This window comes from Macadamia integrifolia, chromosome 9 (genome assembly GCF_013358625.1).
Source record: "Macadamia integrifolia cultivar HAES 741 chromosome 9, SCU_Mint_v3, whole genome shotgun sequence".
Classification (NCBI taxonomy): Eukaryota; Viridiplantae; Streptophyta; class Magnoliopsida; order Proteales; family Proteaceae; genus Macadamia; species Macadamia integrifolia.
In genome coordinates, this window is record NC_056565.1 from 33114402 (window position 1) to 33132920 (window position 18519).

General features: G+C 39.6%; 1 protein-coding gene across 2 annotated transcripts in view; it reads left to right on the forward strand.

Moving 5' to 3' along the window:
• Window positions 1-4643: 4643 nt before the first annotated feature.
• The window catches only part of LOC122088562 (eukaryotic translation initiation factor 2A), a 29232-nt gene continuing 15356 nt past the window's right edge, over window positions 4644-18519 (forward strand). Inside the window, exons 1-10 of one of the 2 annotated variants that reach the window (XM_042657866.1) lie at window positions 4644-4798; window positions 5692-5756; window positions 6472-6568; window positions 6651-7005; window positions 7111-7297; window positions 7768-8002; window positions 8089-8157; window positions 8404-8505; window positions 8638-8678; window positions 10499-10632. In XM_042657866.1, coding sequence (XP_042513800.1) covers window positions 6538-6568; window positions 6651-7005; window positions 7111-7297; window positions 7768-8002; window positions 8089-8157; window positions 8404-8505; window positions 8638-8678; window positions 10499-10632 — 1154 coding nt within the window. In that variant the 5' untranslated portion in view covers window positions 4644-4798; window positions 5692-5756; window positions 6472-6537. Of the gene's footprint in view, window positions 4799-5672; window positions 5757-6471; window positions 6569-6650; window positions 7006-7110; window positions 7298-7767; window positions 8003-8088; window positions 8158-8403; window positions 8506-8637; window positions 8679-10498; window positions 10633-18519 lie in introns of those variants that run through there. The other variant, XM_042657865.1, reaches the window with a different exon arrangement.

The following is an 18519-nucleotide window of genomic DNA, read 5'->3' on the forward strand; positions in this document are numbered from 1 at the left end:
GAATGATTTTGAATAAAAATAATGGTTGTTGCTATTGTCTTCTTCATGAAGAGTTGTCTTGTGTTTGATCAAGGCTGATGGAATTGGTGTTTGATCCAATTGACTCTTTGCGGTGTGAAGCCCAAGAGGTTCTTTTCAAGTGTTTTTTTTCTTCTTCTTATTGTTACTATTCTTCTTCAGCCATCTCAGGTAAGTAATCTGAATTTTTCTGCAGAAATTTCTGGGTTAAACTCTCTATTTCCTATTCTGTCGACCTAGTCTATTTGGAGTTCTGGCCACCCGATGGCTTTGAGTTTTTGGTCGAGTGTTACCCTTGTTGTATGGAAGACTCGATCCAATTTTTAGAGTAATCTGACCAGGGGATTGTCTGATATATTAAATCTTTCAAATCTGGCCGATCTCTGTTCTAACTCACTTCTGTCCAGAATTCTGGTTCGATTGTTCCAGCTGTTGATGTATTAAAATTGGTAGCTGTTGTTCATGGTTCAGCCTCTGTTATTGGACTACTAAGCCTCTGTTTTTCCTGGTCTCTATTCAGCTACAGAAATTCTGAAACACTGAGGTCGATGGACTGCTGATTTATTATTGTTTTTTTGTTGATTTATTATTGCTGGTATATTGGGTTCTTGGTTGTTCTTTGGTTTACAAGATCCTGTTGTTTAGGTCTAGTTTGGCTTGTCAAACCTAGTCCTACATTAAGTGGTATCAGAGCATGGCTGGGAACAACACCCCTACCCTAGCTTCTCTTATGGAGATGCTACAGACTATGAGGACTGAGATGAGGGCTGAACAGCAAACCTTACGGACTGAATTGAAGGCTGAGTTGAAGGCTGAATTGGATGCTAGGTTGTTGAATGAAGAGACCCCACCCCAACAGCCTACTGGCAGTTCACGTACAACACCCGAAGTGGACACTCCAATGAATGTGGTTACTCAGTTGGCTAATAGGAGAGCAAACCCTAATCTGAGAGCACCACAGAGGGTTCCGGTAGCACAACCTACTTTTGAAGAGCATGTAAGAGGATATTTTGAGACTGAGCGTCCCGTGCAACAAAGGTATTCTGGAGATTCACAGAAGGTCAAGCTCGATCTGAAGGAGTTTGATGGGAGATATGACCCCCAATTGTTCTATGATTGGGTAGTGGCACTAGACGACTATTTTGACTATTATGAGTTACCTGAAGAACGGAAGATGAAACTAGCTCGTGCTAAGCTAGTTGGGGCTGCTCGTGAGTGGTGGAGGACCTATGAGCTAGAGTTGGAAGACCGTGGTAGAGAACCTACTAGTTGGGAAGAGATGAAGCTTGAGTTATCAGATAAATACTTGCCACGCAACTTCAGAGCTCGCATACAAGACCAGCTAGACTCTCTTCGTCAAGGGTCTATGACTGTTGCCGAGTACATGAACAATTTTGACGTACTTGATTCTCGTACAGGCATAAGGGAGAATGAAAGGCAACTGTTATTTCGGTTTCGACTGGGATTGCGAGTTGAAATCAACAGGGGTATCGGAGTTGTTGAAGTGCACTCAGTGAGGGATTGTTTTGACAAGGCCCTACGAGCAGAGGAGCTTCTAGCACAACCAGTTAGAAGGTTTGGTTTCCAAGCTGGGAAGGTAAAGAAGAATTTTCCAGCCACTAAACCTAACACTTCAACACCCCCAAGAGCCACAACTCCTCTATATGAAGTGAAGATACCTCTATTCAAACCAAAAGAACTTGAAGTCAAGGTTCACATTGAAGAGATGGTTCTTAAAGCTTCAAAGACAGAAGGTCAAGAGATAAAAGATTCAACTGAAGAGTTCTACATTGAAGAGAGCATAATAGGCAAGACTAAAGATGTGGAAGATGAGGTAGTGATTGAAAGAACTCCACAACAAGTCTTTGAGACTCATAGTGAGAAGGAAGAGATTGTTCCTCCAATCCTTGATGAGAAGGTTACCAACATTGATGACTCTATGCACATGGCATTCACAGTTGATATTGATTCAGAGGTTGAGCATATAGAGTTTGTTATGCCATCATGGTTCGTTGAAGAGAAAGCTCCACACCTTAAAGACTACATTCCACAAGTTTACAAGCAACCAGAGTTTTGTTTGGGAATGGTCAAAGCTACTACTGACATGTTGTTTCCCCCTCATCACTGCAAAATTCGGGGACGAATTTTTTCAAGATGGGGAGAGTTGATGCAGTTTAGTTTCCTAAATAGGCTTGTTTTATTAGGAATAAGCTTAGGGTTGGGTTCCATACATGTTGGGCCTTTGATCCCATGTGTTTTGAGTGTAATAGGGCACTTTTATGGGTCTAAAAGGGAGGGTCTAAGATTGTATACGGGATTACTAGTTAGTTTCTATTTTCATTAGTTTCCTTTCTAATTGGGCTTGATTTGAGTTATATTTGTTTCCTTAGGAGTCAAGTTATTAATTGAATCAAGTCTTTAGTAGCTAGTTTCCTTTTTCAACTAGTTTCTTATTTCAGTTAGTTTCTAATTTCAGTTTTTAGTAGCTATTGTATTAGGAGAATATTTGGTTTCCTTTTTGAGGAACCTTCTATTTTGTAATTCCCTCCCCCATTAACATTATAAATAAAGAAGAGGCTCCTAAAGGGCTAGATGATTTTGATAAAAAAATTAATGGTTGTTGCTATTGTCTTCTACATGGAGATTTGTCTTGTGTTTGATCAAGGCTGATGGAATTGGTGTTTGATCCAATTGACTCTCAGCGGTGTGAAGCACAAGGGGTTCTCTTCTAGTTATCTCCCTCTTTTCTTCCATACTCAAGGTGTTCCAGATCTGATCTACTGTTACAGAGTATCTTGCAACATTGGGACTAGGTTGACTTGTCAATCCTAGTTCTACATTAAAAGGCAATGTAACACTGCCGGGCCATCCCACCTAAAACGCAATTGGCAAACATGGATCTTTGCCCTCCAAACAGCTTTGTTTGATGTCATATTACTGTCAAGACTTAGCTTCTGCATGTCATTCTTTACCAACTCATCAATAGTCATTTTAGGTCTGTCCTTAGCTCTTTTTTGTCCTTCCCACTGGATCTGCTTACTCCTCTGTAGTGGAGCATCCCAAGGCCTCCTCTGGACATGTCCGTACCACCTTAAGCGGCATTCTTGTAGCTTGTCCCGGATTGGGGTCACTCTCAATTCAACTCTTACTTTGTCATTCCTAACTCTATCTCTCTTAGTTTTGTCGCACATCCATCTCAACATTCGCATCTCTGCTATACTCAACTTATCTGTGTTACGCTTCTTGACTGCCTAACATTCTGTCCCATATAACATAGTCGGTCTTACGACAACCTTGTAGAATTTACCTTTAAGCTTGAGAGGAATACATCGATCGCACAACACTCCAGAAGCACGTCTCCACTTCATCCATCATGTTTTAATTATGTGAGAGACATTATCATCTATCCCACCATCCTTATTAATAATTGACCCCAATTATTTAAAACAGTCACTTTGCGGAATCTCTCTCTCCTCAAACTAATATCATTTCGTAAAATAATTGATCTAGTTCTCTCTGTTACATAAATGAACAGAGGGAATCTAGGATTTCAGAAACAATAACTTTAGCTCACATTACTATATTATTCCTTTAATAAATCAATCAAGTTCTCTCTGTTACAAAGACTAAACTGTGTTATATATGTTTACATTCCAAAATGTAGACATAATTTCACTTATTTGATCTATTTCTTTGGAGTTTGGACCACCTAAAGTCATCTGAACTATACTTTGCTAATCTAGATATATATTAGGCTTATTAGTAGGGACAATCTGTCTAAACCCATATGATCAAACATGACCTTCAAAAGCCCTCAGATTCTGAAGGGTGGAAATGCGACCTTTTGTGATTTAACAATTCTGTTTTGTCATGAACAAATTTTTTACATTTATGTATTTCCTTTAAGTGTAATGGTATGTTAAAAGACAATTTCATTAACAAAGTACTTCCTTATTTAAGTTAAATTTGACCATAATGGCATTTCTGTAATTATTGATTTCATTGTTCAGAAGTGTCTGCCAAACATTGTTTCTGTTCTTTTCCTGTTCTAAGGACATTTTTGGAACAGTTTTACGAAACGTTGTTTTTATTCCACTAGAGTGTTCTCATAGCATGGAATCAAAACGAACACTTCTGTAAAAGAACACTCTCTAGGAATAGAAGTGTTATCAAACGGCACCTAACTAGCGTCTTGTTATGTCTGGATAAATAATAGACCCTTGTTACATTAATAATTTCCCTTGTTTTTTAGTTTGAAAAATTATCATTCAAGTAAAATTTTACAATAGGGCTACCCTTTTCTGGGAAAAGAATGGAAAATTTTACCCTAAAATTTGTCAGGGCAGCTGATAGTCGAGAGACTCGAGACTTGGGACAGAATTACTTCCTCATCTCCTCCTTCCCTCGTCCCCTCCGATCTCGATTTTCTTCTTACGCTTCTCATTTGTAGACTCTCAATCTCTCCTTATCTCCTTCTCATCTCAAATCTGATCTCATTCTCTTCTCCTTATCTCCTTCTCATCTCAGAGCCGGCGCGGTATGCGATGATGAAGGGAAGAGTGAGATTTGGGGTTGTAGAAAATGAGACTGTGAGAGCTTTCTCAGGGACATATGAGGATTACAAGGAGGAGCTACTGAAAGAGATCAAGGCAGATGTTGACGAGTGATCCCTCCCTCGCCAACTTTGTCTTCCTCTGTTCCTCTTTCTTCTTTGTAGCTGTTCGGGTAGTGGCGAGAACACAGTGTTTCAAGGCGATTCCTCTCTTCTCCGTCCTCATCTGTAAGTCTCTTCTCCGACTACTGAATACTCCATATATATATATTTTGGCCTGATTCGTATGATAGTTCACGGAAGATTCTTTCTGCTCCCAACTGGAGCCAAAGAAAATTGACAGACAGAAATATTGATACTGAGAAGTTTGTTACAGAATTTTCTTTACTCCCTTTGGTGCTAATTACTCTTTAGTCCTGTCACAATACATTACGAGGGAATCCCTGATTCATTCTTTTTTCCCCTTCTTTTTCACTTAGCTTGGAATCTTGTTGAAAGGGGAGAAATTTAAAAGGGCAAAAGAAAAAGAACAGACCCCCATTTGAAGTTCTTAGCCTTTCTGGTTCCATAGCAGCCTCCCTTCAGATATGGTAAATATAGCACCTTAGAAGGTTAGGCACAAGTAATGCAAAGTTGTTTATAACTTTACGTGTCGCTGACTTGCGTTTTTGAATTAAGAGACTGGATTGTACTTATATGGGATTTAGAGAGAACATTCAACCACTCCCCCCTCGCTTCTCCTTTTTGTTCTTTACAAGGAACTAGTCCCATGAACATATTGCTTCATCTTCAGAATGGGATTTGTTAAATGGTGGCAGACCGTAGGTGATCAGATCACAAGGCTACCAACTGCTAATTCTTTTTTTTGGTATGAATCAACTGCTAGTTCCAAACCATATTTACTAGAACCAACATGAATGAGACCAAGCTTGTAATGTGTGGGAGAGCATGGGAGTTTGGAGGATGGGGAACCCAAGCTCTAGCTTTTTTGGTAGAAGGGAAGCCCAAACCTAGCGTATATTTAAATCGTAGTTGAAGAACATTTGCGCATATTACTTTCTCTAATTTTTTTCTACTATTAATAGTAGTAATTGTTTTTCAGCCGTTTTTGTTTTATGCAGTTTTCATTCCCTTCTCCACATACATGTGTAGCACTCGAAAGCCATTCTGGTTAACCAATAACCAGGTATCCCTTTTCAGAATTTATACTTCTATTCTTTTTGCAATTCACATTAATGGGTATACTTTGGTTTGTACTCCTTTTTCGCTATCGAAGTAAAAAATTCAACCCTGAAGTATGCGTTATGTTTTTTCTTTAGATTCATATGGATTTACTTGTTCGATTAGAAATGGGAATATTCTAATTTCAAAAAATTTTTTTTTTTTTTTGGGTGAATAATTTTGTTCCCTTTTATACATCCACTTATGAACATGTTCGATGATTTTTGGTCTTCCTCTGTGTGTACTGCCTTAGAGATTGCTGCAATACCCTGAAGTAATTTCTTCAATAAGCTTGGCTGTATGATATCTGTAGCTAATCATCAGTGAAGGTTGATATTTTGATGAAGTATTACTTGTGAGGATTAATCATGCTTTGCTTCTGTGATTTATTTTTCCTTGTTTTGGGTTGAGTTTGTGTTATTGTTGTTTATGAAAAAACAGAAAGCAAATTGAGTTCTCCCCACCCCCCACCCCAAAATAAAAAATAAAAAAGGGGGACTGCTGCACCCAAAAAAGGACATATTGGTTATGATTTTCAGCTGGTGTATCATTTGACTTGCTTCCTTTTCCGTATCCTCAAGATGTAGCTTAAAAAGTTTTTCATTTTGTATCTAATCATCTTGGTGTTGGGCTAGTATGAAGAGAAATACTTCTTTCACCAATAACTCAATGTTTTGCAGAAGCTTTGCTAGTAACTGGTTGGACCCTCTTTTTTGTATCTAGTCTCTGATCCTGTAGTGGCAGTAATGGAATCACCCCCACCTTTGGAGATTTTAGGTACTTCTCCACCACAGCTGCGTCATGTTCCATATATTTTTTGACCCTTCTCTCACTTATTTTTTTCCCCTTCCCCAATCAGCCCGTGGACCTGAAGGGTTCTCTCTCTGGACTGGACCTCCATTCAGCAATGGCCAACCACGAATCAAGCTTGAAAGGGTTCCCTGTACCTCTGCAAAGTTCAGCGAAGATGGTTCACGAATCATGGTGATCAAATCTGACTCTTCAGTTGGCATCTATGATAGCCATAGTTCTGCAGAGATCAGATCCTTTGAAGTCCCAAACATTCTTGCAGCCACCTTATCTCCACGTGGGACTTATCTCCAAACCTTTCAAAAATCGTCAACACCACAGGAGAAAAACTTGATCTTGTGGAAGACTGAGAGCGGTTCCGCTGTTTATCACCTGTTCCAGAAGAACATGTCAAAGGCCACATGGTAGTGATAATGCCCCTTTCTCTTGCTCTCTGTTTTTGTTCTGTTACACCTTTTACATGGCACTATAAGTCTTTCTCATGTTTGTCTCATTAATGGGTGCATTAGGCCTTCCATCCGTTTTAGTTCAGATGAATCTGTTGCCTGCCAGTTGGCTACAAATGAGATTAAATTTTTTGATGCTGGAGATTTTTCTAAAGGAATCATATATCGCCTCCGACTCCCTGGTATAGCTGCGTTTGAGCTTTCTAAAATGCCTGGGTCTCATGTTGCTGCATTTGTTCCAGAATCTAAGGTCAGTGCTTCAATTTGATTCTAACAAGTAGAGTAGATTTTGTGTTGGAAGGAGAACTGGGGACACAGCTCAATCTTGTTTGTGAAGCATTTAATTTTCTAATTTATTCTCATTGCATATCTTCTTTTGAATTTTAACCCACTTCTTGGATGGAGAATGATGTATGAAATTGCACTAGGTTTAAGACCAGAGGTTGGTAAAGAGAGGTTGAGAACTTACAGAACTTGGACTAGTAAGTATTTGATGTAGGCAATTGCTGGATATAGTATAGTCCACGTTATGTGTCACCTAATACCCAGATAAGCTAGTTTCATCAGGAATTTGTAGATGGAATCCTGGCATTGAGCTGAGACATATTCCATCAATTCTTCAGCTATTCTTTCTCTTGGAATTTATTATTATTATTATTATTATTATTATTATTATTTTTTTTTTTTTTTAATTTTGATTCAAGTTCTTTGTTCATGTAGGGAATTCCTGCCAGTGTTCAGATATTTGCTTGTGGGGGTGAATCACAGGCTCAACCTGTTGCACGACGGAGTTTTTTCCGGTGCTCCACAGTGCAACTGAGTTGGAATTATGGTTCTACTGGGCTCCTAGTTGTAAGTCAGTCTGATGTTGATAAGACCAACCAGAGTTACTATGGTGAATCAAAGTTGAATTACTTGACAACTGATGGGACACATGAAGGACTTGTGCCTCTCCGTATGTTTCTAGTTTAATATGTAAAACTAAATTGCTGGTGTGGACTTTCTGCAAGTTATATTACTAATTGGTGGATGTGTTGGCAGGTAAAGAAGGGCCAGTCCATGACGTTCAATGGTCGGCATCTGGTTCTGCTTTTGCTGTCATATATGGATGTATCCTTTTCTGGTCCTTCAGAACAGGGAAAAGCTGTTTTTAAGGGGGAAAGAAATGTTGGGAGGCACATTTACATCTGTACCAGGAAATTCTGTTAGACATATAGTACATGAGCTTTGCTTTAACACGTTGTATGGAAAATTAAGGACTAGGGATATTTTAATTAAATTGATTCTGAACCTTTCACATTATTCTGCTTAGCTTGTCTTTACTAATATTGTATGGGCCCTTGACCAACCTCTCAGTTATGCCTGCAAAAGCGACGGTTTTCAACAAGAAGTGCAACCCGATCCTTGAACTTGGAACAGGCCCTTACAATACTATCAGATGGAATCCTAAAGGGAAATGTATCCTTTTGCCATAGATCCACTCCATCTTGATGATATTCAATGCATAAACTTTCATGAAGGACTATGAAAATGCAGATTCTTCTTTATTTTATCTATTTATACTTGTGCCCTTAATTCTCCTTTTCACAGTTCTATGTGTGGCAGGTTATGGCAACTTACCTGGTGATATGGTATGTAAATTTTGCTATCCTCTAATAGCTCAAATAATTTCTCATTACAATCATCTGGCTTATAAAGACCTTTAAACTTTTTTCTTCTAAATCTGCTTTATTTCTTACAGATAAATATCTATTCTGATGATAAGCTGTTACTTGTGGTGTTCTGGCACATTCCGAACATGCTATGAATTTTTTAGTTTTTATTGTCATCTGGAAGCACCTGAGATGGTTAATTTCACATGTTAGGCATATGTAAGATGTCTATATTGAAATAATAATGGCTCAATTGTGGCTGCTAGTGAAATTTTTTTCTTTACAGCTTTTTCAAGATTAATGATGTAATCCTTGGGACCGTGTTGGGCATAGCGTAAGCTTATGGGCATAACTGCCATCCTCAGACCATTATATGGCCGGATCTTCATTCTTTTGTCATTTTCTATTCTCATTGGCTCGGGTGGGTCGCAAATGTGGTGGTTTCCTAGTTCCTGTCTGCCCACCCATGCTCCGATTGGGGGATAGAATAATGAAAGTCAATTAGTGATTAACGAGCAGTGTCGGCGGTCGGCTACATGGATCTTGTTTTTCCGTGCGACCTATTCAAAGCCATACTTGATGTCAACACTAATACCTGCACGTATTTATCGTCACTTCTCTCAAATTTATTTTGGGTCTGTCCCTTGCTCTTTTAGCTTCTCTAATTTGAATTATATAAATCCTCTTTTGGTGGCATAGGGGTAGCAAAGACAAGCTTCTTACCATAAAGACCAGCTAAGGTGTAGTTTCTGGAGAATTCTGATCCTCAAAAGTGCCTCAAAAGACTTTTTGCTTATATATTCTTTCTTGACTGTCAAACATTCAGCTTCATAAATTATTGCTGGTCTTTTTTGCTGTCCTAAAACATTTTCCTTTTTTGATTGTGGAAGGCGTTGATTGCACTACTCTGTAGAGGCGCCTATCCACTTGAGCCCTATGCTCTACTTTTGCAACATATTATCTTTTTCTCCTTTACGGTTGAACCCATGTATATCTGAAGTTATCATTTTGATGTATCTTCTTATCATCAATTCTCACCACCCCATTATCATCCTATTTCTACTAAAGTTGCTCCATATGCTTGGTTTTTGTTTGGCTTATCTTAAGATATTTTGATGACAAAGATGATGCTGATAAATAATGACTAACACAAGGTTAAGACGACAACAGCAACAACCACAGAAACTCTTCTCAGAGGGTATTTTGTAATTGGCCCCCCAACCCATCCATTTTTGTAGGATTAATTCTCCAGACTTAAATGTGTTTAATCAGGACTGCTTGGTGAAAAATGGAACCTGACACTTTCGTGACAGATGATGCCATTTGCAGTTGTGCCATTCATTTAGATAAGACATTTCCTTCTTATATGCCCTTCAGCTTATTGTTATGAATACTAATTGCCTGAGAGGCTGAGACAAAATGCAGAGAATGATCGGTCAACTTATGAGAGAGAGAAGGATTAATCCATAAACTGAGTTGCTATATTTACATTTATGTAAAATGTTTTCTTCAATTGCTGTTTTGTAGTGTCTGCCTTCTTAATATAATGCTTGGAATTTTTCTTGGTTATACTTGTATAAGTATATATTTTCTACTCAGGCTTGCATCTTTGACGCTCTAGTATGCTCCTTTCAACACAACTATTTTTCTTGTTAATTTTCCATTTTCCCTCTTGTTTTATTTTATCTTTAGTCCAGAATATGCTCCTTTAAACAAGACCGTGTCTTGTTGTTTTTCCAGTTCACTGGTTTCTGTTCTCTTAGCCCTTGTTGTGCTTCACTGCTGCTTCTATAATCTAGGCATTTTGGGATTATGAGGAGAAAAAGTTACTTGGAACAACAAAGGCTGAATGGTCTGTGACAAGTGAATGGTCTCCAGATGGACGCTATTTCATGACCGCAACAACGGCTCCAAGACTTCAAGTAGACAATGGGTATGTATATCTTGGTGTGTACATGGAATCCTCAGAAATGCATGTTTCATATGTAGGCTAACATCGTGATTTTATCAAATCTGGGCACTAGAAGAATAATTGTTGGTTTGCTAGTGAGAAAATGTATTAGAGAGTGTAAGAGGGATGTTAGGGAAGTTAAAACTGGTAAATTTCTTCCGTTATGTATTTCTGTTTTTTCCAGTAGCAACTTTTATCAGTTAAAAAAAATGTTACAAAAGCACGTAGCACAAAAAGATAGGGCCAATGGCCCACCACTATTTGAAGAAAAAGATACAATCCTATATCTATCTTCTCACGAAGGGCATTTCTGGAGTACCATTTAGGCCTTACAACACTCCGCCATAATACCTATCAGTTTCTCTGCAAGCCTCCAACGGAAAGAGGCATTCACTAATGAAGCCAAGGCTCAATGTAGTTGAGCACATGCGTAAATCTCCTAGGGTCATCCTATCTTCTGGTGGGGTGTCAAACAGTCTGTTTGTGTCACCCTACTTCGATATACCATGGCCGTGTGACTTGGACACCATTCGGTGGCCAGCTAATCCTCTAGGATCACAAATGCGGTACTTTAACAACACATAACTTACGAAATAATTTAACAGAATCACAGATTATAGGGTCATACTGTAATTACAGGCTGATGAGCTGCTAATGTTACCATAGTTAGTTATAGACATTGTTCTAAGATTTCCTTCCAATAAATACAGTATCATAAAGCAATTTTATAATTACACCAAAAAGAATAAAAAAGATACGGGATGATGGGCAACATATGCCTGAAGGCACAACCCTCATAGCCACAGTCTTGGTTGTGCTCCATGTGTTCTTGAGTACATGACTCCTCGACTATGCTAATCGGGACCTCACTCTGCTCGAGTACTTGTACACCTGAATCACCATCTAAAAAGGGAAAACGTGGGATGAGCTTTGCAACCCTAGTGAGGGGTGGGGGTATACAAGCATACACAAACAATAATGATGTTATGATGTGCTCAAACAAGTCACTTAATGTTGTATGAGTCCCATTTTAAAATGTTATACCGAGAAATCACACAAGTCCAATAGATTTGGTTTTACTGCTATGCAACATAGGCGGTATCCCTCTTCACCAGTAACCTTTTAATGTAGAACTAGAATCGGCAAACCAACCTAGTCCCAAAACAGCAGGATACTCTCGAAGAACAAACACAAGTCAAATTAGGATAATAGCACAGCAGATCAGATTACAAGAGAAATCAGACCTGAAACAGTTGAAGCTATTGAACCAAATACTAGGGTTTCTCTGATTAGATTAGGACCGATGACAGGGGCTTACAAGACTTCAAATAGGTCCAAATCAACTTAATACCATGAACCAAAATCCACGAGAACAGTAGGAACTGAACCAGATCTGTCAATTTCAGTTCTGCAATGTCACAGGTCGCTAAAAGACAAGAAAAGGGAGAATTTTTAAATCTCTCAAACCACTGGTCAGAAAGAGCTCCCCTTTGGGTCGAGTTCTTCCCCAGGTAGGACCTATCTTTGATCCAAATTTCAGCCCAAACTGATGGCTGAAAGTGTTTCTGGCAGCAAGGGATCAAATAGGAAAAATATGAGGATTTTCTGGACAGAATTGAGAGAAAAGTGATTTAATTAAATACCTATAACAGTAGATCAGATCTGGAACACGTTGAGTATGGAAGAAAAGAGGGAGATAACTAGAAGAGAACCTCTTGTGCTTCACACCGCAGAGAGTTAATTGGATCAAACACCAATTTCATCAGCCTTGATCAAACACAAGACAAATCTCCATGTAGAAGACAATAGGAACAACCATTAATTTGTTTATTAAATCATCTAGGCCTTTAGGAGTCTCCTCTTATTTATTTATAATGTTAATGGTGGAGGGAATTACAAAATAGAAGGTTCCTCAAAAAGGAAACCAAATATTCTCCTAATACAATAGCTACTAAAAACTGAAATTAGAAACTAGCTACTAAAGACTTGACTCAATTAATAACTTGACTCCTAAGGAAACAAATATAACTCAAATCAAGCCCAACTAGAAAGGAAACTAATGAAAATGGAAACTAACTAGTAATCCCGTACTCAATCTTAGAGGCCCCTTTTTAGACTCATAAAAGTGGTATATTACACTCAAAACACATGGGATTAAAGGCCTAACATGTATGGAACCCAACCCTAGGCTTATTCCTAATAAAACAAGCCTATTTTGGTAATTAATCTGCATCACCTTTGGTCCCTCAACTTAATGTTGCATGAGTCCTATTTTAAAATATTATACCTAGACAAATCACACTAAGTCCAATAGATTTGGTTTTAGTGCTAAGCAACGTAGGCAGTATCCCTCTTCACCAGTAATCGTTGGTCCTTCAACGATACAAGCTAATTGCAGTTAGGAGCATAACGGTCCCTACATTTATACTTCGGTACCCGGTAAGCCCCTAGTAGTAATCCCCCTAACTCCAAGTAGATTTGGTTTTAGTGCTATGCAACGTAGGCGGTATCCCTCTTCACCAGTAACTATTAGTCCTTCGGCGATACAAGCTAGTTGTAGTCACAAGCATACCTGTCCCTACATTTATACTTTAGTATCTGGTAAATCCGACCATACAGTGCCCGTATACGGCATTCACACATCATACGACCGACTTGGTATTCCGGAACAAACCTCAGACCTACCCGTTGGGATTAGCCAATACCTAGTCCCTTATTTTGGCAAAGGATTGTAGCACTAGGGTTATGATCCTAGCATGGATTGGTTCTTGGTTTTTGGCTTCCAAAGCCGGTCATGCTGGTCCAACCAGGTAAGGGCAGCTGTATCTGCATCAACTATCCTCCTCTGAAAAGAACTTGACTCTGTCGAGTTAGGAAAAGGGTTGAGGAGACTGTCTGAAGAAATATGCTAAATGAGGAACGATCCCACCATCTTCTTGAGCTTAATTTCAGGGAGATCTTTGGCAGGATGAAACTTCATAGTCTTGTTGGCATGCTTGAAAGCATAGGTAGTGGCATAGTCACAATGTTGTACTTTCTTGTCAAACAACCAAGGTCGACCAAGAAGGACATGGCACACCTTCAGAGGGAGGACATCACATTGGATTATATCCTTAAATCCACTAATAGAATGTGACTAAACACTTATCTGTGATTTTGAGATTAGTGTTGTTCACCCAAGCAACCTTGTAGGGATTTGGATGTGGCTCTGTCTTCAATCCCAGCTTACGAACGTCTTCAGAGACAACATTAGTGCATCTACCTCCATCAATGACCTAGGTTAACTACTGGTCATTGTACTTCACACGAGTCTGGAAAATACTACTGCGGCGCCAATCTTCATTGTCAGTGGCTTTCTGAGTGGTCAACACATGAGGAATGACATGAAAAGGATTTTGGTCTTCATCATTGAGAGTGTCATTGACTTCACCTGGCGCAGTCTCTTCTCTTAAATCAACTGTGTCATAACCAAGTTGCTTTTCGGGAATATATGGTATAGGAGAATCCTTATCAATAAAAGCAACCAAACGGCTGTGACATTGAGCACTGATATGTCCAAATCCATTGCATGAGTAGCATCGAACTGTAAAATTTTGTTGAATCAGAAGGTTTATCTAAACCACACCGAGGGGGTGAGTATGGAAGAGTAGGCCATGAAGATGACATTTCAGAAACATGTCGAGGTGGAGAATACAGCCGACTAGATTGTGAATAGGCCATTGATGTAGCTCTAGCCTGTGGTTTGCTAGATGACCTTTCTTGGGTAGGAGGCTGTTACAGGATGGAACTAGTATCTTGAGGAAAAGTATCTGCAAAATTTCTCCGATTGTATGGGCATTTTAGACTTTCTTCAACTTGATACGCTACTTGCACAGTGTCTTCCATGGTAGGCAGTCGACTAAAAGCAAGGGCAACACTAAGTTGAGGGTGCAAACCATTGCGAAATTGTGCCACTAATACTTCATCCCACTCAAAATCGGAACGAGTGGCCAAATAATAAAATCTTGCAACATATTCTTCAACGCTCAAATTCTCCTGTTTCAACGGTGCAAATCTGAGATGCATGCGTTGCTTGTAATCAGAAGGCAAGAATCTCCGGTTCATGACTTCATGCATTTCAGCCCAACTAGTAACTAAACCAATGCCTTGGGTTCGGTTTTGTTACTGTTGCTTGACCCACCAGATTTGGGCCGTGCCTTTCAATTTAGCCTCTGCAAATAGGATCTTTCGGGCCTTAGTCACCCATACCATCTGAAGAATGTCTCTAAGCTGTGAATCTAGTCAAGGTACAATTCTAGATTGTTATCTCCATAAAAATCAAGATCATCCAATTTTGCTATTCGTTCTGCTCCATCATCATATCGACCAATTCCATATGGTGGTGGTGGTGGTGGCAATGGTAGTGACGGATCTCGAGGAGTGGTGTTGGAAGAATCCCCATACTGGATGGGACTTTCCCCTATCTGCAGCCACCAATCGATCGACAGAAATTTGCATAGATTCCATCATTGTCTTAAGAGATGTGACAATGGTAGTGAGGGCATCAATTTTCTCATCAGTTTCTCCTTTATAAGAGTTTAGCTGTTGGATAACTTCGCTATTGGCTACCATGGTGATGATAAACAAAGAATACTAACAGGTAATGGCAAAGTAGTAAATAGATGAAAATTAAAAGAGGAATGACAGAATGGTAATTACTAGGAAATTCCTAAGTGGATGGCAGCAACGTAATATCTGGAAAGCACACAAAATATTATGTATGGGCAAGGGTATATTGGAAACAAGAGTAAATAAAGCATAAAGAGAGAGGCAAAGTGGGAAATAGAAAGATTAATAGATAGTTAAAGAAAGAAGGCTTGGGGGTGGGAGTTTGGGTTACCGACCAAGGGGAAACGTGCCTCTTTCTTGGAAATGGAAACCAGTGGGTTTTCTCTGTCGATTTCAAGACCAGCAACCACTAAGAGATTGCTGCGATTGGCGATGGAGATGACGACCCACGGCTGGACTTCAAAAACCAGGTATGTTCTCTGTCCTTTCTCTCTCTTCTCGTCTTCTTCTGTTCTTCTTTCTCGTCTTCTTCTTCCGTCTTCTTTTTTTTTCTGTTTTGTCTTCTGTTCTCTCTTCTCTTTTTTTCTGCTTCTCTCTTTTCTTTTCTTTTTTTGCTGGCGGAACCCTAGAGAAGGGTTGATTGAGAAGAAGTTCTGGGAATGGCTTCTTCTATCCTTCTTTCTCTCTGATGTGCTGTTCTTTTTTTTTTCTTTTTTCACTTGCTAGAACCCTAAAACAGGGAAGGGGAGGGATTGATGAAGTTGGTGAAGGGAAAGAGGAGGTGGTGAGATAAGAGAGGGTTGATCTTGTGGAGAATCGACTGTTCTTTTTTTTTTTCTTAGTTTCTGTAGGGCCGAAACAGAGAAAGGGGGAAGGGAAGAGCAAGATGGAAAGAAGAAGGGGAATGGGGATCTTCGGCTCTGATACCAAATTGATGGAGGGCATTAGGGAAGAAGAGAAGAATCACACAGGGGAGGGGGGAAATTCACAAGACCAAGCATAACCACAAAGTTCCACCCAAAACAATTAATTCATCATTCAAATCATTCTCTTTTGTTCATCGGATTCCTCTAATATGTAGAAAAATAAAGACATATGATTAGAAACTTAATTGAAATGAAAACTAGTCTAAATTAGGAAACAACCATAAAAGGAAACCAATGCAAGGAAATAAATCCTAACTCCTACATTCAAATTTGGAAAATAAAATGCATGAAATAAAATACTAAGTAACTACTAATTTTATTTCCAACCCTTGTTGGACCAAAACCCTGGGCAGGACCGGTTCTTCTTGGCTCTTGCCTTCCAAAGCTGGTCATGCTGGTCCAACCAGGTAAGGGTAGCCGTATCTGCATCAATCCTGCCGTATCTGCATCAATCCTAGCCATGCATAAATGCAATCACAACATTACATTACACACGCACCCAGGGCACACGATACCAAAATTCCCCCTTCGGCCTCACCGTGCCCCTCACTATCCACATCCAAATCTCATCTACGTCCATGCTTTCCACATACTCACACCCACATGCTTCAATCTCGTAACACATGCATAAATAGAAATTCAATGTACAAACACGTATATAACCACAATATGAACATGCAAGAAAGAAATTAAATCATAAACACTTCATAAATTAAGATCAAACACCCACTCACCTAATTTGTTGTAAATTGGTGAAATTATCAATCGCCTGTAAATCCACGTATCCTTCCCGCTTAAAGATAATTTAACCTATCCAACACATGTATAAAGTCACAATTGTATCCCTTAAATGCCCCTATCAAGTCCCTACCAAAACCCCTAATTAACATCCTACTCATAGGCTAAAGTTACTGCACTGGCTAATGGGTTCGGTGGATGATCCTGACCGATTGATACCAATCGGTGGATCAACCCGAAGGCTCACAAACTGTCCAATAGCCAATCAGTTGATGCAATGGGTGGATGAGTTTGATCAACCGGTTGGCCCAGAATTGGGAGTTTTTCCCTTGTTTGGCTCCCCAATTGTGGTTCTTCATTCCTAGGGTCATTCTACTCATCTGAGGGCATGAAAAAATAGTCTCTATGGTGGGAGATTCGACCCTCATCCACATATTGGTTCAATTTGGTGATCTTTCCCAATTAAGGCACCGACTTTCATGGCCCTCATGCCTACATGCTAAGGTACTTTGGATTGGAACATATAGGCATGAGTTCCACCTTCCCTAAGCTCTCCATTTGGTGTGCAATGTATAGATAGTTCCCCCCCTTAGCTTAGGTCATGACTACATAGAGGAAGAGAGAGAAATGGGACTTATACAAGAGAGGGGGAGAACCTACCTTGGCAAAGTGGGAGGGTGATCTTCACAAGGGGTGCTTGGAGCTCCTTCTTCAACTCCCCTTCCTTCCTTGTCCTTGTCCTTGTCCTTGTCCTTGTCCTTGTCCTTGTCCTTGTCCTTTTCCTTGTCCTTCTTCTTCCTCTCCTTCTCTTTCTTCCTTCACTTGTAAAATGAACAAATGAGAGGTGGTTGGGCTTTAAATAGGCTCATTTAATGACTAAAGCCTGTTGGCTAATTAATGGGTTCTTTGCCAAACAAGATTAATCCATTGCTTGATGGTGTGGGTTCACCTCCATGGGATACATGTCCATTAATCCATCACTACGAAGTTGTGGACACTCATGGAAGTGACTTTGGGGCATACGGGTACGTAGCCGTGGGTCCCACATCCAAATAACCTCATTTGGAGCAGTTAAAGTCTCTCCGGGTGGTGCAATCGGCCAACCGGTTGTACCATCCGGTTACTCCAAAAATGCCCAATTGACTGGGTTGTTCTCTCAGTCCTGGCCCCACTTGCGCGGGGACTTTTGTGGGAGGTTAGTATCCACTACCTGAGCTTGTCTGCCATGCTGAAAGGAGGAAAAGGTCTTTAATGTTAGTAAGATTACCTGAGCTTCATGGGAGGATTGAATCCTTTCCAGTTTTGAAGGCAAGGCCAACAATGACATGAAGGATCATCCTTTCCTTCCCGATAGTAGATTGCTGTTAACCAGAGGTCATTAGTACTCCACAACCCTGGTGTATCATCTATCACAATGAAATGTAGTTAAGTTTGGGCATGGGTGTAACAGTTTGGTCCGGTTTTGGTCGTTTTCTTTTTATATATATTGGGTTAGACCATACTGAGCTTAAGGTGTTCGGTCTACAAAAGCCAAACCGGGTCCAAAGCTATCGATCTAGTCTCGGTTTTTCATTTGTAAAAGGAAAAAAATTGTAAAAACATATTAAGTTTATTGGTTTTATTAGGTTTTTTTCCACCTAGTTTTTTTATCCTTTTT